The 24,022-nt window shown below is 36.8% G+C and overlaps 1 protein-coding gene across 4 annotated transcripts in view; it reads left to right on the top strand.

Annotated features, from left to right (window-relative positions):
• ROCK2 (Rho associated coiled-coil containing protein kinase 2) overlaps positions 1-24,022 on the top strand; it is a 107,499-nt gene that overhangs the window by 66,339 nt on the left and 17,138 nt on the right. For 3 of the 4 annotated variants that reach the window (XM_039331839.1, XM_039331842.1, XM_039331841.1), the window contains exons 8-23: positions 1,264-1,355; positions 2,542-2,701; positions 4,086-4,173; positions 4,433-4,444; positions 5,339-5,427; positions 9,533-9,581; positions 12,126-12,261; positions 12,420-12,511; positions 12,697-12,943; positions 13,649-13,755; positions 15,432-15,591; positions 17,748-17,908; positions 19,389-19,573; positions 21,898-21,967; positions 22,907-23,010; positions 23,127-23,313. In XM_039331839.1, coding sequence (XP_039187773.1) covers positions 1,264-1,355; positions 2,542-2,701; positions 4,086-4,173; positions 4,433-4,444; positions 5,339-5,427; positions 9,533-9,581; positions 12,126-12,261; positions 12,420-12,511; positions 12,697-12,943; positions 13,649-13,755; positions 15,432-15,591; positions 17,748-17,908; positions 19,389-19,573; positions 21,898-21,967; positions 22,907-23,010; positions 23,127-23,313 — 1,939 coding nt within the window. The remainder of the gene's footprint in view (positions 1-1,263; positions 1,356-2,541; positions 2,702-4,085; positions 4,174-4,432; positions 4,445-5,338; positions 5,428-9,532; positions 9,582-12,125; positions 12,262-12,419; positions 12,512-12,696; positions 12,944-13,648; positions 13,756-15,431; positions 15,592-17,747; positions 17,909-19,388; positions 19,574-21,897; positions 21,968-22,906; positions 23,011-23,126; positions 23,314-24,022) is intronic. The other variant, XM_039331840.1, reaches the window with a different exon arrangement.

Raw genomic sequence — 24,022 nt, 5'->3', positions numbered from 1 at the left:
TTTGCCAGCTTATAAATATGTCACTGAATTTGGAAAGATTTTAGGTAAAAAAGAACCCCCATTGGCCATAATCTTCCACCAGACATACATCTTACTTGTTTGTGCTAGAACAGGAGTGCCAAACTCGCAACGTCACATGACGTGTCGCGACGTATCACGACCTTTTTTCCATTGCTGGCAATGGGATGGATGCGGTTTCGCCCTGATGCATCCGGCCCGCAGGCTGGCAGTTTGACACCTCTGGTGCTAGAGGCTGCCTCCTACTTGTCCTGGCCACTCAGACCAAGTTTAAATATTGGTAATGTAAACAAAATTGATTTCCTTCAACTTCTGTCTTAACTATTATTAATATTCAAAATCAGTTTAATGACCCAGATTTTCTTGATTTTTTTGAGGGCTATATGAATTGGAGGAAATTACACATATTACTTTAAACCAATTATTGTACTTAAACCTGCAGTTTAAGACCTTCATTTTGTATAACTTTCTGTCCCCATGTGAGGGCAAGGAGTAAACAAATACACGACGAAATATTTTGAAGTGTTAAAGAGAATGACTTTGAGTTTATATTCCTTTCTACTATGATGTAGGCCTGTTTGTGTGTGTTTATATGTTTGTGTGTATGTGTGTGTATATATGTATATTTGTCACCAAGGTAATACTTATTATTAGTTATGTGACTAATTTTGATAGAAAAGTATTTCCTTAGGTGAAATTAGGAACACAAAAATGTTATGTTAAAAAGAAATGAGTTTGCTGCTTACATAATGATTCCATTATACATTGTTGAGGAAAATATGAATACGTGTATGGGTGAGTTTAAAGGATGTGATCTTTGAAATACTTATTTCAGTAAAGTTTGAATAACTTTCTGTGTTAGGAAGCCAGGTCTTCTGTCACTTATGTTGAAATATTTGCACTGTGGTTTGGCAAACTTGTAGGGTGAGTTTTTTTTTTTAAAAAGAGCTTTTTTCCAGCATTCCTTTTCTACTGAGTGCAGTTGGAATTATGTCTTACTCCACACGTGGCATATTGAGAATTCCAGTTATTTCATCTTGTATATATGAGAGTATTGAGAAATCTAGTAGCAAATGCACTGGGAGGATTCAGGTTCCAACGTTAATGTTAATGAACAGTTAAACATTATTGTTTATCTTATGCATTTAGGCAACTGTGGCATTGAAATAAAATCTGTGAATAGGTTGCTTCAGAATAGAAAATTGTAGATCTTATAATAAAATTTGACTTGATTGCCATGTTTAGGGAGGTGCGGCTAGGGAGGAGTGGAGTAGAAGAAATTAAATCTCATCTATTCTTTAAGAATGACCAGTGGGATTGGAATAACATTCGAGACAGTAAGTATCTTTTAAAAAAATTTAAATGCCTTTTCCTTTTGTGTGCATGTGTGTGTGTCTAAACTAGTTTAATGTGGATTTAAAATGTAAGATATTTACTGTGTAAAAACATTAGTTTTTTAAAAAAAATATATACTTTTCTGCAAATGTGAAAGGTTTATGATTACTTACATTTTTTCCCAGCTAAATGCCAAAGTAAAGTTTCTAGATTGAAAGTTGCTAAAATGCTCCTAAAATCAGCTTCAATGTTTTGTTATTTTTTGCATATTTCTTGAAGTAAATATTTCATTTAATGGAAATCTCGTTTCTCACAGTCTTATGCATTTGAAAGGGCAGGCTTTTCCATTACATTCACAGAGGCCTTCCCTTTACGAGGTAGGAAAAGCCCCATAAATACTCCCATGTTCTCTGTGCTTAAAGAAGAGTTGGATTGGAGAAGAGACTAGTGATGGGATGGGGGATTATAAAGGTGGAGACCCTGGAATGTACTAACTCATAAATAAAAAATTAGGAGATTTCAAAATTTATTGTAGACCATCTTAATATCCATGTGATTCAGGGAGAGGGACAATCTACAATGCAGATATTTGGTTCTTTATGAAGTTTTTCATTTTCACAGTCTATTGTGATGTGTCTCATTCTTAAAGCAACAAATGTCTACGTAGATTCTCAATCATCCATATCATGGATGATTTAAAGGTGCTTTTCCAAAAGGTAGCTTTCTTGAAATGAAGTCCAGTTGCCTTTTGGAAAGCACCTTTGGGATAAAAGTAAAGAAACTCCAGTTGCCTTTTGGAAAAGCACCTTCGGGATAAAGCAGCCAACTTTCAACTTGAAAGCTTTTTGAAGGGGAAAGATTATGGGAGCCTGAATGAAACTTAAATCTCTTACATATTTTATCTTAGATACAATTATTCTTTTTGGAATTACTCCTCTATTGTGTCAGTTTTGTATAGTCAAACATTCTTAATATATAACATTGATTAATTTGTTTAATAGGGGTTCTGAAATAATTGAAATTTTGTTCCAGTTTGAAATAAGCAACCTTGCTGTTTGATTGTTCTGAAGTAAAATAGTGTTAATTACACATTGAATTAAAATGATACAAAATTAAAACGTCAATGGCAAAAGAAAAATGCTGTTTAAATATCACAACATTGAATTTTGTTCTAATACTTTTTTTTAGCTGCTGCACCAGTTGTACCTGAGCTGAGTAGTGACATAGATAGCAGCAATTTTGATGATATTGAAGATGACAAAGGAGATGTTGAAACCTTTCCAGTCCCAAAAGCATTTGTTGGAAACCAACTGCCTTTCATTGGATTTACTTACTTTAGAGAGAACCTGTATGTAACATACATGTAAAATTATACATACCAATTAATCTGTTTTTCAGCAGTGATCTTACTTGTGTGTGTGTATATATGTATGTATGTCATTGGATTATGTTTTTGTAATTCCCAAAATATTTATTACTACTATTTCAGGGAAAGGAGAATACAATACACACAGAATAGAGGCATTGCTCTTATAACCAGTTATGCTGACCTGCATTTTGTATCTGAATATGTCTACTTGCATAGACCTTTTTTGAAGCTTTCTATTTTAAATGGGTTTAAGAAGCTCTTAGGCTCTTAGGCTCATTAACCAAAAAGAAGCTCTTAGGCTCTTAGGCCAGGGGTAGGCAACCCAAAACACTTAAAGAGCCACTTGGACCCGTTTCCCACCAAAAACAAAACACTGGGAGCCGCAAAACCCTTTTGATATCTAAAATGAAGATAACACTGCATATATCCTTTTTTACCTTTATTATAGGTGTGTGTGTGTTTGTTTGTGTGTGTTTGTGTGTGTATGTGTATATATGTATGTGTATACACACACACACACACACACACATACACACACAGGTAAAAAAAGGATATATGCAGTGTTATCTTCATTTTAGATGTCTAAAGGGTCTCTCTCTCTCTCTCTCTCTCCCTCCCTCCCTCTCTATCTGCCCTTGGTCTGCCACTCCTCTTCCCCCGCTCTCTTTCTTTCTTTCTCTCTCTCTCTCTCTCTCTTTCCTCTCTCTCTCTCCCTCCCTCTCTCTCTCTTTCTCTCTCTCTCTTTCTTTCTCCCCTCCCTCCTATCTGCTGCTCACCTGGCCAGCTTCAAGCTGTTGTCCAACAAGCAACCTCGTCTCTTTTATGACTCATGGACTTCAACTCCCAGAATTCCTGAGTCAGCCTAGCTGGGCTAGCTAGCTCTCTCCTGCCCTTCCTGCTTTCTGCTTCCTTCAGAGACGCAGCAAAGGGAGGAGCTCCGCCCAGAAAGCTTTTCAGCTCCTCGGAGAACACTGTGAGTGCACTCTCTTTTACACATACACACACACACACACAAAACACACACACACAAAACACACACACACACACACACACACACACACACACACAGAAGCAGGGAAGTGCAATTGCCTCTCTCTGTCTCTGTCTTTCTCTGCAAAGGCAGAGGAGGCTGGGAGCCACAGGGGAAGGCTCAAAGAGCCGCATGCGGCTCCGGAGCCGCAGGTTGCCGACCTGTGTCTTAGGCTCATTAACCAAAAAGCTCCAGGGTCTGTTAAAAAAGCTAACGCTAAATAAATGCCTTCATTCTGAGCACATTCTAGTGGGATTAGGACTAGAGCAAATTGATTAAAATGAGTTGATTGGCACAGTGGCTAGAGTTTTTGAAAACTTCTGTTTTGAACAGGTTGCTAAGTGACTTTCCTGAGCTCAGTAAGAAACTTGAACCTTGTAAGAACAATGGGACAAAGAAAAATGAATTTAGGAAAAATGAGGTAAGTACTCATATTTTAATGTGCTAAACATTTGTTTCATATGTATGGAAAATGTGTGCATCAATAGTTAATTGATTGCACAAATCTAGAATCTTGTGAATGATCCAGTTTAATAAAAAGGTGTTTTGATCATTATGTGATTTAAGCTTTAGATAAGTAGATTTTTAAGGATAATTTAAATCAAGCAATATAGGTTATTAGAAAAAAGATGGAAAAGTATCCTGTTCTTAAGCATGTATCTGATTTTTATTTTTTACAGGATGATGAAGAGGTAAGCACATTATTCTGAAGATTTTTTTTATCAGTATATATTGCTACACGACATACAAACACACATACAATTTTCTCTTTCTCTCTGTTCATGAAATATCTCAGTTTTTAAGAATTTTTTTAAAAACTTTATAAATGGACATTTCATAGCATAGGACTTGTTTCTGTATGCAGTTTTTCAGCAAATTTAGGTTGGTTTTAATTTAGGAGATCTGGAAGAGGCTTCACACGTATTGTAAACTTTGCTGCTTTTAAAGTTAAAATCAAATTTAACAGTGTAACAGCATAATCTCTTGTGGAAATTTAAGAACGATGATAAGACAAATCTGTAAGATTTTGATTGAAGTGTTAATATATATTCATTAATATGTATTTCAGCAAGTTCAGCATGTTTTGTATATAATCATAAAAACAATTTACTTTCATGTTGGCAAATAACTAGTAAAGAAACAATCAGTATAAATCAGGAATTCCCAGATGTTTAAGCCTTTTTTGTATTTTGGAGACATCGTGCCTCTAGATGAATAATGTTAGATCTGTCCTTTATTTTGCCTAAGTAAATGTACATATTGATCTCCAACTCACCCTTTCCACCATCTTGACAGCACTGATGTTTATGTTACTCACCCACCGACCTTCAGCATTTCCATCACCTCATCAGCCTATCCCTGGATTAGGCCTTCATTTGAAAGTTACTGCATTGCTTTCTACAATTATACCTTTTGTAAAAATTTCACATACTCCCACCACCACCACCACTCCCAAATTCTTTATGCCATCCCAGTTTAGGAACTTCTGATGTAATCCAAATAAATAGAGGTATTTTTATGTGCTAATTTTCTGTAAATTCTGTCACTTATAAATGCCTAAAAATCAGGGGATTTTTTTCTGTCAGCTTATACAGTTTCAGGAAAAAATAAACAAATTAGAAGATCAGCTCCGTAATGAAATACAAACCAAAGATGACCTCGAGCAAAAATACAGGTATAACTTTATTTTCTTTATAAAAATTTAGAAAGTCTTAAAAATATAATTTTAGTTTGTTAAAATGTATAGACATGGACCAAACGCACTCCTTAAAAATATATGTAGTATAAATGAAGAATCTTTTCTGTATTAAAAGCTGTAATATCAAAAAGCAGTTGCATCTGTTACATTTTATATACAGTGGTGTTTGAAAGTTTGCGAATTCTTTTGAATTTTTAATATCTCTGCATAAATATATTTTTTTTAAAAAAAGTTTTTATTAATTTCCTAATTTTACATTTATTTAAAAAGCAACATGGCAGCTGGGTTAACCGATAATTCGATAACATACAAATATCTTTAACAGAAATCTTGAAGTACCACATTAGATATTTCCTCTCTTTTCCCCTTAGCATTTACTGTCTCATATTTAAACTAATACAATTCTTATTATATCAATTGAATAAAAGTAACATTCTTACAGTTATCAATAATTTTTAGCTTATACGTATCCAAGTTATTTTAACATTCACATGAATATTTTTTTTTGTTTACTCATCCAATTTATGTGGCTGCCCATCTTAACAAGCGAATCTGGGTGACAAACAGAATTAAAATAGAACAAAAACAATAACAAAAACATTATAAAATTGAAAAGAGAGGCAGTTGAAAAAGAACAATTCACTAACACAACCAAGAAGCAGGTCCCCGTGCATAGTTGAGGGCCCACCTAATAAGCTGTGAAGGGTTTAAAGGTGATAACCAGCACCTTAAATTGCACCCAGAAGCAGATTGGCAACCAATGGCGCTCATGGAGTAGTGGTGTTACATGTGCCAAGTAACTGGAGCCCATGCTGCTGCATTCTGCCCCAGTTAAATTTTCTGAATGCTCTTCAACCTTGCTTGAACATAGAACAATAGAGCCAGGCTGGGTCAAAACTTGTAGCACCACATCCAGGCCCTCACAGCCTCTAGAAATTGGGATAGGGTGTCCATGATGTCACTCAACTAGCCTGGGGTAGAGAGATGAAGCTGGGTATCATAAGCATATTAGTGATAACCTCATACCAAACCATTGGATGACCTTACCTAGTGGCCTCATGTGGATGTTAGGAGGGGAGAAAATGTTCAGCCCTGTTACATCCCATGCACTTGGGGCTTTGGACTGGATTTTCTTGCCCATCTACCAACTGGAACCAGCCCTGGATGAAAGAGGAGAACCGACATAATACTTTGTTGCCCACCTTTAATTCCAGAACTGGTCCCAACAGATACCATGATCAATGGAATTGAAAGCCACTGAGAAGTCAGAAAGAGCAGTATGACCTAAAAATCTGACCTAAAATGCAATCTGTTCTCCATACAAGCTCTAAAACTAAATTGAAGAGAACAGCTGAATTAAGAACATTATATTGTTCATTTATTCTTTGAGAAAAACGAACCAGAGAAACATACTTGTGTGTGTGTCAAAAATACATAAATTTTTGCTTTCAGTATAACTGGTGTGCCTCCCTTAGACAGAAATAGGTACAACTAAATGATTCTGATAGCTGTCGATTATTCACGTGCATTGGCTTGGAGGGAGCTTAGCCCATTCCTTCTTACAGAACAGCTTCACCTCATGTGTTTTGGTGAACTTCATTACATGAACCGCTCACTTCAGGCCCTTCCTCAACATTTCTGAAGGATTAAGGTGAGGGTTTTGGTTTGGCCTTTCCAAAACATTAACTTTCTTCTGCTTTAGCTATTTGCTCTTGCAAATTGTGTGTTTCAAGTCATTGTCTTACTGCATGATCTGTTTTCTCATAGCTTCAGTTCATAGACAGGTACCCTGGCATTTTCCTGTAGAATTTGCTAGTATAATTCAAAATTTCATCATTCTATCAACAATAGCAAATCAGCCTGGTCTAGAGGCAGCAAAGCTGGCCCAAGCCAAGATAGTGCTAGGCTTCACAGATGGCACAACATTTTTGCTCTAGAATGCAGGATTTGCCTTTTTGCTAAAGATAGCATTTTCATTCAAGAAAAAAAAAGGGGGGTGTTCTATTTTAAATTCTTCCCTTCACATTCTTCCAGTAACTTTCTGGCTTATGCATGTGGTCTTTCACAAACTGCAGAGAGGTAGCAGAGTTCTTTTTGGAAAGTATTGGCATTCTCTTTGACACTCTGCCAAGCACACTATTGGTATTTAGTATTCTCCTAGTAATGGTCTTACAAACATTGACATTGGCCAGCGCAAGAGAGGCCTTTAGTTCCTTAGATGTTACTCTGGGGTTCTTTGAGGCCACCCAGACTATTCCATGCCTTGATTTTGACATGAAATTGGTTGGCTGACCACTACTTTGGGGGGTAATAATGGTGTTTAATTGCCTCTATTTGTGCATAGCCTGCCTGGCAGTGGACTGGTAGAGTCTTAAATCTTTACAAATCCATTTTGTAACTTTTTCTGGCCTGGTGAATATCAAAATTGCTTTTCAGAAGCCCTAAGAAATCTCTTTTGTTCTAGTCATGAAATCCTTTTATATCCCTGGGTTGTAATGATCAGCCTGTGATAGTGAATACCTAGAATTCTTTAAGTAAGGCAGGATTGCCTACATTCACATCTGATTATCATCCCATTGATTGAAACACCTGGCTCTAATTTCTCCTTCAAATGAACTGTTAATCCTAGAGCAGGGGTATCAAACTGCCGGCCCGCGGGCTGGTTTCATCATACCGTAGCCACGCCCACCTCATTGCCAGCAATGGTGAAAAAGCTCTGATACGTTGCGCGACGTCCTGTGACGTCGCGAGTTTGACATGCCTGTCCTAGAGGTTCACATACTTTTGCACATGATATTGTTTTGCATTATTTTCCTCAATAAATAAATGAACAAGTATAATTCATTTGTTTAATTGAGTTCTCTTTATCTAGTTTTAGGACTTTTGCGGAGAATATATCATTCTTTAGGTCATATTTATGCAGAAATACTAAAAATCCAAAAGTGTTCCCAAGTTTTAAGCGCTACTGTGTATTGGTATGTGGTGATTTTTGAGTTGGAGGATAGAAAGTTTCACACAGAGCAAAGCTGAAGCAATGTCCTGCTTGCTGGGGGACAACATATAAAATGGGGGGAGATGTTGAGGGATTACGGTAGATAGGGATATGACACTTCTTTGGATCTTGGACTTTGTTTTCCAGGATTGGGGGGGCAGTAGCATTGCGAATGATTTTTTGTGGAGGAGTTCAATTCTGTAAAGCCTATTTTTACACTTACACAAAATGACAGGAAAATATACTGAGGTGATCAAAGAGGATACTGGGGCCTGAAGAAAATATGTCTAAAATTGGACATAATCCTTTATTAAATAAGGTTTAATAGGGATTGGCTTAATTAGCAGATCCTACTACTTCTAACCCAAATCTCCAAATTTAACAAACAAAAGCAAAGTATTAAGTACGGATGCTTTCTCTTCTTTCAGATTCTTCCATCTGCTATTCTATAGCTAAATATGTTGTTGTTAAGTAAACAAATATTAGTAAATAGAGAACAGAAAAGCATCCAAAATAAATATTCTTTTGTAGACTACATTGCTTGTTTCTTTAGTTTTTTGCAACTGTTCATGTCTTATAATTTGGGTATCTAATGTGAATTTTGAGGGGAATTTGGAAAGTTTAGATCCATCTGTAATTTAGCAGCTGCATATATAAGAGTTGGTTCCTGCACTAATAGAGATTCAAGAGATCATTATTTAAAGAGCCACCTGCAAACTAGCCAATTATTGTTGAAGAGACCTATCTCGTTGGTTTTATGGAAAGGCTGTTAGAATTAGCTAGAAGTATCAGTTAGAATCATATAATATGGGTATACATTGGTTATAACTTAGAAATACTGTAGTTCACTTTTCAGCTCTTATAAGAATTGTTGGAAATCTGACTCTACCCATCTCAATAAACCTTGCTAAACAGAAGTGTGTAGGAATCATATTTAGATAAGCATTACTTGCAATTTAGCCTGCTGCCCAGGACCTTGATCTTGTACTTATAAATGGTTACATTTTCACTGTGGAGAAGATTTTATACTAAAGAAAATCTTTTTTCCATCTGTAATTCTGTCCCTCTCTCACATTAATTGTTCTACAGAGCTATTAATAATCGTCTAGAGAAAATAATGAAGGAATTGGATGAGGAGGTAAATGAATAATTTGCTTTATATTTTGAGTGTAATTAAATACCTTGTTTGAAATTTTTGAATTTTAATTTGAGATGCTGCAAGTGTATTCCAAAAAAAAGTTAATGAAAAGTTAATAAATAGAGATACCTAATAGTGTTATAAATAATAACAATTAAATTACTGTTATGGAAGATTATGAAAACAAAATAAACTATTTTGTACAACCAGCATTTGAATTTACATCCATGACAATTTTCAGTGGTATGTCTACTTGGTTTCAGAATTAATGCAGGACCTGTTTTTTTTGGAGGGGGGGGGGAATCAGTTTAACTCTGACTGATGCACTTTGATGCATCTTGGGTAAAAACATTTACTTGGAAAACCCCAAAGTCACACAACTCATTGACTAAGTCACACTATCTTTATTTGGCCTTTAATAGAGTGTGTAAACATAGCAGTGTCTTCTGAACATTGGTAATGTATATCAAATTACTTTAAACTCTTTTCTTTTCAAAAAATAAATAAAAAGTTTAAAAGCATAAATAACAATCTGGTGAGGCAATGGGCCACCTGATACCACAGGAAATGTATCTGGGAAGGGAAGGGCAGTCTCCTCTGGAACTTAGGCGGACTGATTTCAGCCTTGATTATCTATGTATTTTATTTACATATCTACTTTAGCATGTTTTCTTTACATTTGAGGCAGTGGCACTGCGTCAGTGAAAAAGCATACAGAATATATATATTCTTTTTAAAGGCAAAAGATATATGTTGCTTATCTGTTGTTTCTTTTGGTAGGAAGTCAACTAAATGCCAATCGTTTATGTGATATTTAGCTATTGGACGCTTGCTTACTAATGAGAACAAATCAGAGGTCCTCTTTGCAATGTACCAAGGGGCAGTTCAATCTCTCAGCTCCATGGCTATACTAGCTGGCCTTATCTGGACTCAGAAACTAAGCAGGGTTGGCCCTGGCCAGTGCTTGGATGGGATTCTCCATGGCTACACAAGGAAGTCGAAAAACATAGCAAAACAAGGCAGTGGCAGATCTTTTCTGCATTCTTACCATTCTTGTTTCATGAACCTGCCTATAAAGCCTCCAGTAGGGAAGGTCAGTTTAAAGGAGGTATTTTTTATTCTGCCAAATAGCTCTTTTGGTTTTAGTGATGTAGCCAATCCTGCAGATCAAGTACACTAAATTGATTACTCCCTAACTTTTATACCTTGGGTACCCTCAGTCATTGTGTCAATGAACCTAGGTTGCACAAGGAGAGTGGGATTTTTGTTACTAGTGCTAGAGATAGCTTGTACAAGTAAACCTCCATCATCTGAAGTTTTTTAAAATGCAGCACAAGGTCCATACAGCATGCTCTGTTATGCTGTGGATTGCTTGGTTTTGGCTCAGTATGTTTCCTGACTCTGGTCTTTGTAGTTTATATATCATGGATTATATTTTCATATACTGTGCAAACCAGACCAGTGTGAGAAAGTTGAGGTCTTTCCTGACAGCCCTTTCTAGAAATCCGTCCCCTGCATCCTCTAAGAATGAGGCTGATAGTTCAGAATGGCATGAGGCATTATATTAACAGAGATAATTGTTAAGAGAACTGACAATTACTTAGCAATCACTCATTCAGCAACTATTCAAATTTACAACAGTACTGAATAGGTGGACTTATAACCGCTCCTTGTACTTAAAATGATCTAACATTCCCATTCACATGATTGCAGAATTCACTTAAAGTGCCGGAACTGCTGTTGCTAAGCAGCGCTTTTGCATGAACTTGCACTTTATGACCATGTCACTTAGCGATAGAAATTCTGATTCCAAGTATTGTTCTTAAGTGAGGACTCCCCTGTATTGCTTGTGTAGCTAGAAATCCATTTTGCTTACTTTATGCTTTCAAACCCTAATGCTGTAACACAGTGATGGTGAACTTTTTAGAGACCGAGTGCCCAAAAACTGGCCCCGCCCCGCTCCACCACCTGTCCGCCTCTGCTCCATCCCCCATCCCCCACCCCGCCTGCCCACAGGGCCACTCACCGCCTCCAGGGCCCTCTTCAGATCGCCCCAGGCAGCCCAGCAGCGCTATGGCAGTCACACCCTCTGCCCGCACCCTGTAGCATCAACTGTGCATGATGGGGTGTGAGGGCAGAGTCTTGTCTATGCTGCCTGGCGGCCATGTCCTTGGCTGCGCTGCTCTGCGTGGGCCACACTCAGGGATGACTCTCCTTCATGGGGGCTGCTGGAGAGGAGGGGGTTGTGGGGGGAGGCGAGGCTGAGGCAACAGCACGTGTGCCCACAGAGAGGGCCCCGAGTGCCGCCTCTGGCACCTGTGCCATAATTTCGCCACCACTGCTCTAACACATGGAATTCTGTGACTGCTCTGCTGTTTGGGAGCAATTTGGCACAATCCCATCTACTGAGCGTTATATTGTATATTTGCTGCAGTCAAATGAGAAATGATTTTGATTTTTGCATTGAGAAAATTTGTACGATTCCTTACTGTTGTTTTAGAAAAATGTCCCCATCATGTTTCTCTTCCTCCATGATTTTTCCAGACATCTTCAAGGAAACATCTAGAATCTTCATTCAGACAGTTGGAAAGGGAAAAAGCTCTTCTTCAGCATAAAAATGCAGAATATCAGCGAAAAGCAGAACACGAAGCAGATCGAAAACGCAGTCTAGAAAATGACGGTATGTTCATCAAAAACAATAAAGGAAAATTACATTATTTGTGGTGCCAGAAGAGGAGAGCATTAATGAATCCCATTCTGTCTTTGCTGCATGGAATAACTTGTGACATATTGTTATGAAACCTGTGTGATGGAATTAGTGCTTTGTTTTTCTTTCAGTGAACAGTTTAAAGGATCAACTTGAGGATATGAAAAAGAGGAATCAAAACTCCCAAATATCAAATGAAAAAATTACTCAGCTACAAAGACAGGCAAGTTACCATTCTGTTTTAAGTTAGACTCCCAGTGGAACCTAAGACTTTTAATTTCTGAGTAACTTTGTAATTAAAAGCTATATGTTATGCATTGCTACAGTAAATGGATGATACTATTCATTATAAAAGCTTACTTTTTTAGTTTGTATGTAATGCTGTGATACATTTTTGTGTTTGAATAGCTGGATGAAGCCAATGCCTTGCTGCGGACAGAGTCTGATACAGCAACCAGGTTGAGAAAGAACCAAACAGAAAGTACAAAGCAAATTCAGCAGCTAGAAGCTAACAACAGAGATCTGCAGGATAAAAACTGTGGCTTAGAGAATACTAAGCTCCGACTGGAGAAGGAATTTCTGAATCTGCAGTCAGCTCTAGAATCTGAAAGAAGAGATCGGACTCATGGGTCAGAAATTATCCATGACCTACAGGGTATGGAAACCAGTCTCTTAAAAAGTGATTTTCATATCATAGGGCAGTGATGGCAAACCTTTTAGAGACCGAGTGCCCAAACTACAACCCAAAACCCACTTATGTATCACCAAGTGCCTGGTGGGTGTGGCCCACTCGGCAGGTGCAGCTACAGTGGGCTTGGCAGACTGGGTGGGTGTAGCCACTGGATGGATGTGGCTGCAGTAGTCATGGCAGATTGAGTGGGCGTGGCCACCTTGATGTTGCTTATGGGGAGGGACACCTGTGGGAGCCGGGCAGGGTTGGGGGAGATCCAGGGGGTCTCTGGCGGGTGGGATGGTGGGCTCCCCAATGGCAGCTCCAGGCTGGCTGGCCTTAAGCCAGTGATGGCGAACTTTTAGAGACCATGTGTGCTGGGGCAATGGCATGTGCCCATAGAGAGGACTCTGCGTGCCGCCTCTGGCACACGTGCCATAGGTTCGCCATCACCGTCATAGGGGCAGGGTATTGTAACTATCCATTTTAATTGGGATTTTTTATTGGTATTAAATATATAATTTATCAACATGTCCACATTCACAGGAATCAGCTGTTCTCATGTTCCTTCTGCCTTCAGAATATGTCATCAATGGTTTGGTTTTGTAATCAAAGCATGCAAAGTGTTACACTTTAATTAATATGTAGATAATGCTTTTTTCCTTGTTGAAATCTTTTAAATATTCCCAGGCCGAGTGCTTAATTTGGAAGAAGAAGTAAAAAATGGGAAGAATACAGTAGCTAAAATGGAGGCAGAGAAAAGACAATTACAGGATAAATTGACGGACCTGGAAAAGGTAAACTTAAGAAAAAAAGAACTATATTGTTCAGTTGAGCTGATAAAATAAGGTCCTATTCATAGCCTTACAAATAGAACTCTGCAGCACTCCAGATTTGAAGGGGAAGCATGATTCGGAGTCAGCAGCTCCTTTAATCAAGCTATACCAGTCTGGAAAAGATGCAGCTTCTGTAAAGAGTTATTGACAAATAATAATAATAATAATAATAATAATAATAATAATAATAATAATAATAATGAACTGCTTCCATCCTGCGACGATATCTGTAATACCATCAAACATCCACATCTGCCTATCCCAGGTCCTGGGTAAGGACTCGATAGGTAGACAAAATGCCAAATCCAGTCTGAACATCTGGCTGACTGTGCGATGATCGATAATAATAATAATAAAGTTCGCAGGAAACCCTATACCATTACAGACAAATGGTTCTCCAGTCTCTTCTTAAAAACTTACACGAATGCCGAGATTTTGAGTCCTAACCATACATAGTGAACTGGTTGGTAGTTTTCAGTGAATATTGTGTTAATTACACCTTTGCTTTGGAACAAAATAAAAGCAAAAATGAAATGCACAAGGAGAGCAGAAAGAGTAGAATCCGCTAAAAATCTCAGAGGAACTGTTTTCTGTCTTGGTATTTTTAAATAAAGTTAAAGAACAGCAACAGGCTTGAAGCCTAAGTCCATGCACACAATGCATTTGTGTCCCAAGACTAGACAGATCAACGAAGCCTAGATTGTGATAGTCTGAGCATTTATGAAACCTCAATAGCAATAACATTGTGTGCTTGTAAAACATAGTAAAGCATGTACACATCTTTGCAGTTTCCAACAGCAAAGTAAAATTAGCACAACATGCCAATATGAACTCTTAACTGCAATCTACCCACAGACTCTCTCTATTTTTCCTGTAACAATTAAAAAAAAATGTAAGAGGCAGAATGGCATACATAGAGCTGTAAACAGTCATGTTCTGTTTGGCCATCTGGTTAACTTTCCTGTTAACATTTTACTCTCATATCAACATGTCCTTATTTGCTAGAGAAACTAGGAAACTTGAAATATCTAAGTTTTATATTGAGGTTTAAATAAAATGTTCAGAATGCTTTTAACAGTTTTTGTGAGGGCAAAATAATGTGCACATCCATGTTAATGAACTATCTTGATTGTAAATTTTAAGGAGAAGCTAGGAGGGATTTATTGTAACTAGATTAAGTCCACACCAGAATACTATTAGGAAAGCAAAATTTTATATGTAACTAGATGTGTTCTTTTCTATATAGATTTTTTTTTAAAAAAGGAATCATAAGTCTTCTCCATGCTACAGAGATGAGGGCACATGGGTTTATATAGCTTTCACCTAACCAGTTTATAGTTTATGCAAGTAGAAAATACCAGCACCAGGCAGAATAGTATCCTCATTCTCTTTTCACACATCACTGTCTCTTTTGGTTTCTATTCAATTTAACATGCTGCCTTGATCAGTGGCTCCTATCATCTCACGTTAGGCTTTTCATCATAGTTTTAATATCAGTTTGCTTGCATAGTAATTAAGGTAGCAAACTGAATACCTAGGTCAAAGCCTACATTTTTTTCTTCTCTATAACAGTTCCAATAAAGCATTTTACATGGGGTTTATATTAATCATGAGATATTTTGATTTATGCCTAACAGGAGAAGAGCAACATGGAAATAGATATGACTTACAAGCTTAAAGTCATGCAACAAAACCTGGAGCAAGAAGAGGTTGAACATAAAGCAACAAAAGCCCGACTAGCAGACAAAAACAAAATATATAAATCAATTGAGGAAGCTAAGTCTGAAGCTATGAAAGGTATGCATTTAATATCACATGCTCGTAACTTCATTTAGCATATTTATATTCAGCCTCTTATTCAAAAACATGAATGTGACAGTTTAGCTTCAGGATGACTTCACAGAGAAATGATTATTTGATTAAGGTATATTATCAGTTCGGGAATAGAAGAAAGATTGAAAAAGACCTACGTGTATAAATCCACATATTTCACTGTTGTAACTCAGAAGCTAATCTTAATTTAAAACTTTATTTTGTTTGTTTGTTTGTTTGATTATGTGCCGTCCAGTCAGACTATTAACGACCACATAATTTTTCTCCATGATAATCTGCCCCAATCTAGTTCTTTAAGTCTTCCAACAGCCTACCTATGCCACAGCAATGGACTCCATCCATCTTGCTGTTGGTTGCTGCCATCCCCTTCCTCTCTTTCCTGCCACCTTTCCCAGCATTAGAGTCTGCTCCAGTTTCCTAAGTCTTCACATGATGTGTCCAAAGTAGGATAAATTGAGTCTGGTCATTTGTGCCTTAAGTCAGAACTCTGGGTTGATTTGTTCAGTGCTCCCTTGGTTTGTTTTCTTGTCTGTCCAAGGTGTTCTTTGGAGTCTTTTTCAACACCAGAGTTGAAAAACATCTATACTTTTCCCATCCTGCTTCTTCAAAGTCCAACTTTCACTTTCATAAAGTGTTACAAAGAATACCATTGCTTGCACTATTATAATCTTTATAGGTATAGACATTTGAATGTCTTTTCCAGGGCCTTCATGGCTGCTTTGCCAAGTGCTAATCTGTGGCATACATTTCTTGACTGATGGAGCCTTTACAGTTATCATCAGTCCAAAAATACAAGTATCTTCACTGTCAATTCTAATGCTGGTTCTTTTACCTCCTTGGTGGGTTTTATATTTAATTTTAGTCCCATTTTTTTTCACCATGTTCTTTAACTTTTATTACTAGAACTTGCAGATCCTTTGCGTTTCAGCCATCAGAATAGCACCACCAGCATGGAACAAGTTATTGATGCTTCTTTCTCTGATTTTAAAACCACTCTTGGCTATTTGCAAACCAGCTTCCTTTAATACATTCAGCGTAAAGGTTGAATAAATACAGTTTTGTCTCACTCGTTTTCCATCCTGGAGCCCATCTCTTCTCCTGTGTTCTCTATATACTATGGCTTCCTGACCTCTATATAGGATTGGCATGAAGATAGTGAAAGGCTCTGGGATTCCTATTCTAAGCATATCTTATAGCTTGACATGATCAGCACAATAAAGGCCTTCAAACAGAGCTCCTTGGTTCACGCTCTCTTTCTTTCGTGGATCACTTGTCATGGTTCCGACAGATGAAAGTCTTCAAAAGAACTTCGAATGTTCTTGCTTTGACATCACTTTTTTCAGAAGTTTCTCTAAGCCTTCTGAAAAGTGTTCTAGCCTGTGTTTAGTTAGTTTCAGACATATGTCTGCATCTACATTGGGGATTGGATTGGAGAGATCTAGGCAAAATATGACTCACTTGACTGGAGCTTGATTTCTGTATACACTTAAACCAAGCAGTAGAACTGATTCTTGCATGGGTTATACAGAGAATTCTGCTGCTAACCATTTCATAAATTGTATAATACTGCTCTAAATGTATATGAAAATCTTAAATTATGTAACAAAGATAATATATGAAATTTCTTGATCAAGTAATGTATATATATATTAACTTGTTTGCACAAAAAGGTTATGGGCTTGCTTAATGAAAGTGTGCTTATCATATGTTAAACAGTGAATCATATTTTTAAGCAATATTGAGAATACTTGAAACAGTGAACAAAATGTCTTTAGAGGAAAAAAAGAAAAGCTTACTATGCATTGGAAGGTTTGGGAGACCTGAATAAAGTACTAAAATAATTGTTCATTTCAAGCTTTTTGACTAAAATGGACAGTTCACAGAACTTTTTATCGATTCTGTGGACTATTATTAATATGCAGATCCTTTCTTGAGTTCTAATCATTTTCCTCTCAAAGTTATTCCATCCTTGGTTGTGTGCCTGAATATATTACTTAAGTCTCAAGTTCTACAAAAACGTGTATATATTTTAAACAAAGAATTGTTTGTTTAAAATTGTTTATTATGTGCAAATGTGAATTTCCGTATAACAAAGTAGCTGTTTTTTTTTCCTTTCACAGAAATGGAAAAGAAACTTTCAGAAGAAAGAGCTACAAAGCAAAAAGTAGAAAACTGCTTACTGGAAGTTGAAAAACGGTGTTCTATTTTGGACTGCGATCTGAAGCAATCCCAGCAGAAAATAAATGAGCTGCTTAAGCAGAAAGATAAACTAAGTGAAGATGTAAGTATAAACTTTAAAAAAAAAATCAGTTTTAATGTTTGCTACTCTACATCTACTTACAGCTTTCCCCCTCTTTTATTACATTTGCAACAAAACAATTCTCTATCAAGATCTAAGTTTTTGTTCCACTTTTATAATTTATATTTGCTTAACTTTTTTTAATCAAAACTAAATGTGGACTAGATTGAGAGAATCAATGAATCCAAAGAGTCATATAGGTAATTTTGAGCACGTACAGTTAGTCCTCGACCTACAACCACAATTGAACCCAAAATTTCTGTTGCCAAGTGAGACAGTTGTTAAGTCATTTCTCTTCATTTTACAATCTTTTTTTTTCTTTTTTTTGCCACTGTTGTGAAGTGAATCCCTGCAGTTGTTAAGTGAATCTGGCTTCCGCATTGACTTTGCTTGTCCGAAGGTGGCAAAAGGAGATCACATGATCCCGGGTTACTGCAGCCATAATAAGTATGATTCAGTTCCCAAGCACCTGAATTTTGATAACGTGATGCAAAGGTTGTAAGTGTGAAAAATAGTCATAAGTCTGTAACTTTGACTGGTCACTAAATGAATGGTTATAAGTCGAGGACTACCTTTACTATGTTTCTTTGTCAAATGCTAGCAGCCTATTATGCTCCATTGGTACACCTTTTGATGATCATAGTACTTGAGCATGGGCTCAGAGGTTGCAGTACAGGGAAAGTTTAAAAATCAGGAATATGAATTCTAGGATATAAGCTAACGGTACGGAATATTTTAGGTTCTTATTTCTCCATTCTGCAAGTCACTTGAAATGGTGAAATTTTTAAATGAAAAACAAAAGCTATTTGTACTTCAGGAATATTAATCAAAATATTTGGCTACATGTTAAAAATTGCCATCTTCATTCCCTATAGTGCTAAAGAGCTTTATTGGATATTAAATGTGTTATTTTGAATACACATTTACTCGTTTCAAAATTCTCCAATTCAAGGAAGAGTGTTCAATAACTGATTATATTAGCTTCAAACCATGTATAATAAAAATGACTTAAACTTAGCCTTGGGTATAAATCCCACTGGACATTGACAATTAGTTCTGTGTAAATATCTATAAAATTGGGCTGTAAGAGTGTAGTTCTGAAAGGGTACATTTATAGGACTCTTGAAGTTTGACTGGAGAATGGGACTGGCTTTCAATTAGGAATGGGACATCAATTTTGTAATGAAACCCTTCATTATGGCTATAAAGCTTTTGTTTACAGTTTCTGTTTAGATACAATTTATCCTACTCTGCAGCTGGAACAAAAACTGGAAAAAAATTCCTTGATTAAAACTGCTCTTTATATAGGACCATTAAGTTCTATTTCAAAGCAGCTGGGATTTGAGGAGAAAGATTGTCCATGATTAACGTTGTGTAATTAAATTACATGAGCATGAAATACGTTATTTCCCATGCGCGTGATTGTAAAAATCTGTCTACAAAGTATCAATCTGTTTTGCAGGTGGAAAACCTGACTCTGAAAATTGAACAAGAAACGCAAAAGCGCTGCCTCATCCAGAATGATTTCAAAATGCAAACTCAGCAATTGAATGCATTGAAGGTGTCAGAGAAGCAGCTAAAGCAAGAAAGTAACCATCTTATTGAAATTAAACTAAGCCTAGAAAAGCAAAATAATGAGCTCCGCAAGTAAGTCCCGTAAGGAATAAATGTTCTATTCCATTACAATTGATTGTGACTCAAAACTGAGCTATGCAATGCTACATTATGGTGTACCAACACGTAGGGTTTCAATCAATTCTTCAGCAGTGTTGATACTATTATCATTCTTTCTTAAATTTATATGCCGTCCATCTCCGCTATCAGGCAAATGGGTGCTTACAGATCATAAAAACATAAATATAAAAGCAATTAAAATATTTAAACTATGCAAATTAAAAACAAAACTATGAAAAAAAACTAGAGCCAAGAGGTGGCCAGCATAGGAATGTCTTCTTACCCCATCAGCCACCACCAATGGAAAGTGCACGTACAGGGCCCCAATCCAATTGGTAAAATCCAGTTTTAATACCCTTCTGGAAGACCAAAAGGGCGAGAGCAATTCTCACCTCGGATGATAGGGTGTTTCACAGGGACAAAGGGACATTCTACACATACTGGGGAGTTCTTGATTTTTACTTTTGTTCACAGCCATAAGTCAAAAAAAAAAAATAACTGAATGTTAATAATGCATTTTTCTGATATACTGCTTTTTCTCCCTCTTGAGGCCTAGTTTGCATGTACCTGTATCATAAATTGCTATTCGAAAAATGTACACTTTAAAACCTCATCAACACAGGCAGTTTTGTGGCTGCGCATCTGCTTAGGGAATAAAAAAGAATCTGGGTTTGTTTCCCCCCCCATCAGCCTTGTAAGCCAGATAAAGTCAGAGGTGGAGATTTGGGACAGCAAAGGACGTTTCTGAGGTCTTTTGTTTCCCTATGTGGGAACAGGTGGAAAGGGTGTCTCCCTGTCCATTCTTGCTTGGGGAACATCCATCCAAGTATAACGAAATAGGAAAACTCTGTGTGTGTGTGTGTGTGTGTTTGTGTTTTTACTCCATCTCATAAAGAGCACTTTTCTTCACGCTGCAACAGACAGAAAATCACTTCACTTGATCCCATTCAGGAAAAACTAAGGAATTACTGTGCTTGGTAGACAGATAGGATTTGTTATGTTTCCCTCTTGTCTTTCAGCCCAATAAGGATTAGGTAGAAAGAGAAATGGAGACTCAAGATCTACTATACAGCCAAAACAGCAAGAGAGGTACAAGAAAAGAACAAGGAATAGTCTGGGGCCAAATACAAATAGTCCTCGACTTATGATTGGCCACTTAGCAACCTGTTCAAGCTTTGAAGTTATGACGTATCTCCCCAGTGCTACTTATGACTGGGTTTCGACCGTCTGTTCCTCCCCGCTAGTCACATGGTCACATTTTTGGTACTTGGCAAATTGCCTACATCATATTATTTGCAGTTCTCTTGACTGCAATTTATGATGCTTTTTGTCAGAAATTTTAGTCGCTCTTTAACAACCAAAATATTCGCTTAGCAACCATGGTATTTACTCAATAACTGCTGCTAAAGAAGTCATAAAATTGGATGCAGTCTTATGGTGACCTGCTTAACAACCAGAATGATTTACAATCATAATGCCAGATTCAGTTCTGGTTGTAAAGCAAGGACTATCTTTAGTCAGTTCTGGGTGAAAGGGAAAATCTTCTTTCCAGAGCTAACTTCTGGGTTTTTTTTTTCTCCCTGAGGATAATAATGAAGCAATAGCATAATAGGCCCTGTCTACCCTTTCTGCTAAAGGAAACAGTACGTTCAGTTAGTCCAAATAAATAAGAAAATCTAGAATGTGCAAAAATATCGACAAGGTTAAAGCAGGTTTTTTTTTTTTATTCACTTAGTGTCTTAAAGAAATAATTTGTGCGCTTGGGTCAAACAGTCCTGCAACCATTGATCTTGGCCGGTATCATATAGCAAGGAATCAGAAAGGACATGACTAATATTCTCTTCCCCCCCACAAGCATCCAACAGTCCCATTGTCTTCCTTCGAATTCTAATTCCTCATTTAATGAAGTGTGACCTGACAAAACATTGAAAGGATTTTCTACTAAGCCTTGACAATCAAGACGGTGAAAGTCATTCCAATCAGGGCAGAAGTAATATCTCCTCCCAGTATGTCCCCAATTCACCTCTATCTAACCTTCACGGTCCTGCCAATTGAGTGAATTAAGTCCATGAGTAGTATGTTTTCTCTTCCAAATATAGATAAATTAACCATTTTTTCTATACATTGTTTCTGAAAGTATATCAGTCTTTATTTAGAAATTGCTGACATACTACTCATGGACTTAATCCACTCAATTGGCAGATAAAAGTAAAGGAGAAAGATAATAGTCCATTCCAGCAACGTTTGTCATAGAAGTAGTATTATTTTAAAATTGCATTTATCTTATTCTCTGTCAGAGAGCGTCAAGATGCAGATGGGCAGATGAAAGAAATTCAAGATCAGCTTGAAGCAGAACAATATTTTTCGGTATGTAGAATATCAGAATATTCAGTTTTATGTTCTTAAGTGTTAAGCCTTACATATCTTCTGGATTTATCATAACAGTTATAAATATTCTGGGCTTTATTGATTTATTAGTCACTGTGCATTATATTTTTCTAAAAGTTTGACCTCATACTGTTTTACATGAGTGCATAAAGCGCCATTAACAGCATGGGCTTACTGTGGTGTCCCTCCTCAAGTTACAAGATTTAGTTCATATCCACAAGATTCACTTCATATCCAGTTTGTTTCTTTGGCAATAATAAAACATTGCCCTTTTATCAGTCTAATATTCTCTCCAGATATTAGACAGGTCCAACACTGATTAACTTTTGAAAATCAAAGTCAGCTAAGTGGTATGATTGGTTATAATATGATTGCTTACAGGAAAAATGTAACAATCCTATTATTATCATCTTAGCCCAAATCAGTACACTGAAAGATGAAGTTCTTCCCATTCCTAGTCTGGATCATTAATCACTATATCTTACTGGCTGTCATATTCCTAATATATTTTATAATAAATGTACATATAGTCCTGCTGGCCATAGAACCACAGAAAGTGTCTCTATACAACACTGGTTTCTTTGGCTAAGAAATGGAGATAAGCACCGCCCCCTAGAAACGACTGGATAGGGGAAACTTTTACCTTTACTTTTATAATAATAAATATTAATATATGTATTAATTTAGTCAGGTAGAATATTTGATAGCTATCATATTGACAAGTGATAATTATCTGGTCATTGTAAGTAATATTGAAAAAAAAAACCGTGTTTTACATATATTTTAATCCTGACAAAAATGTTACAGAGATTCCTTATCTTAAAGCGGACAGTTTTTCTAACACAATTCTTTTCCATTTTATCTGGTTGCTCCAATGCTATAATATGTATATTGCTTTTCTCTTCTAAAACATTTCAGACGCTGTATAAAACACAAGTTCGGGAACTTAAAGAAGAATGTGAAGAAAAGGCCAAACTGTGTAAGGAAATACAACAAAAGATACAAGAGTTACAAGAAGAGAGGTGAGAAGATGCTAGCTTAAATAATAGTAGCCAGTAACAGAACTCCTATATAGCATCATCGGCCATAGTGCTAATTTATTAGGATGCCAATTTTAATTTATATTAATTTATTGCAGGGATTCCTTGGCAGCACAACTGGAGATCACGTTAACAAAAGCAGACTCCGAACAGTTGGCTCGCTCCATTGCTGAGGAACAGTATTCTGACCTGGAAAAAGAGAAGATCATGAAAGAACTGGAGATCAAAGAAATGATGGCAAGGCACAAACAGGAGCTTGCTGAAAAAGATGCCACGATAGGTTCAGTAAGTGATTCACTCGAAACAGCGAAGGGATTTGACAATATAACTTGGATCGTAGGCTTGTCGATCTGTGCAAATTTGTCCCTTGAACATGAAACATTCCTGTTTGGTGTTTTGTTTTTGTTTTTTTAAAAAAACAACTGCATGAGAAATTGCAACTGACAAGAGTACTTAAAACCTCCAAGGACCAAACTTATTTAGACACTGTCCCATAAATATGCCAAGTATAATGTTACACTGCAGTCACTAAATGCTTTGGCTCTGAATTTGGCTAGATGTATTATGGCATCAGAAATGTTTCATACCATAATTTAATTCCTTTGTCCAAGAATTTACAGTAGGACCTTTTATAGATTTCAGTACTTGTGTTACATGATCATCAGAGTGTATAATAATGTTTTGAGAGTACAATATATTTGTAAGTAGTTTAGAAGGATTCTAGTTGAAACATTTTTTTCTAGCACAGATATGATGACAGTTTCTGATGCAAGTGACTCCTCTTTCCAAATTCCACCTGTGCTAATTTTTTTCAACCCTGTTACTTAGTTTTACCTTTAAACCCTACTACTGTTTGGTACGTTTCCCTTACAATCCTGTTTTTAACCTTCTGTTTTTGTCTGCTTCCCACACAGTTGCCATGAGTCTCTTTGCCTCCTCCCTCATCCTCACTTGGAATCTCAACTCCTACTTAAATGTTTGGTTAGCTTTTTTT

Source organism: Crotalus tigris, unplaced genomic scaffold, assembly GCF_016545835.1.
Source record: "Crotalus tigris isolate CLP2741 ecotype Arizona unplaced genomic scaffold, ASM1654583v1 scf7180000024439.5362192, whole genome shotgun sequence".
In the NCBI taxonomy this organism is placed as follows: Eukaryota; Metazoa; Chordata; class Lepidosauria; order Squamata; family Viperidae; genus Crotalus; species Crotalus tigris.
The sequence above is the reverse complement of the archived record's forward strand: the minus strand, read 5'-3'. Positions and strand labels throughout refer to the sequence as shown.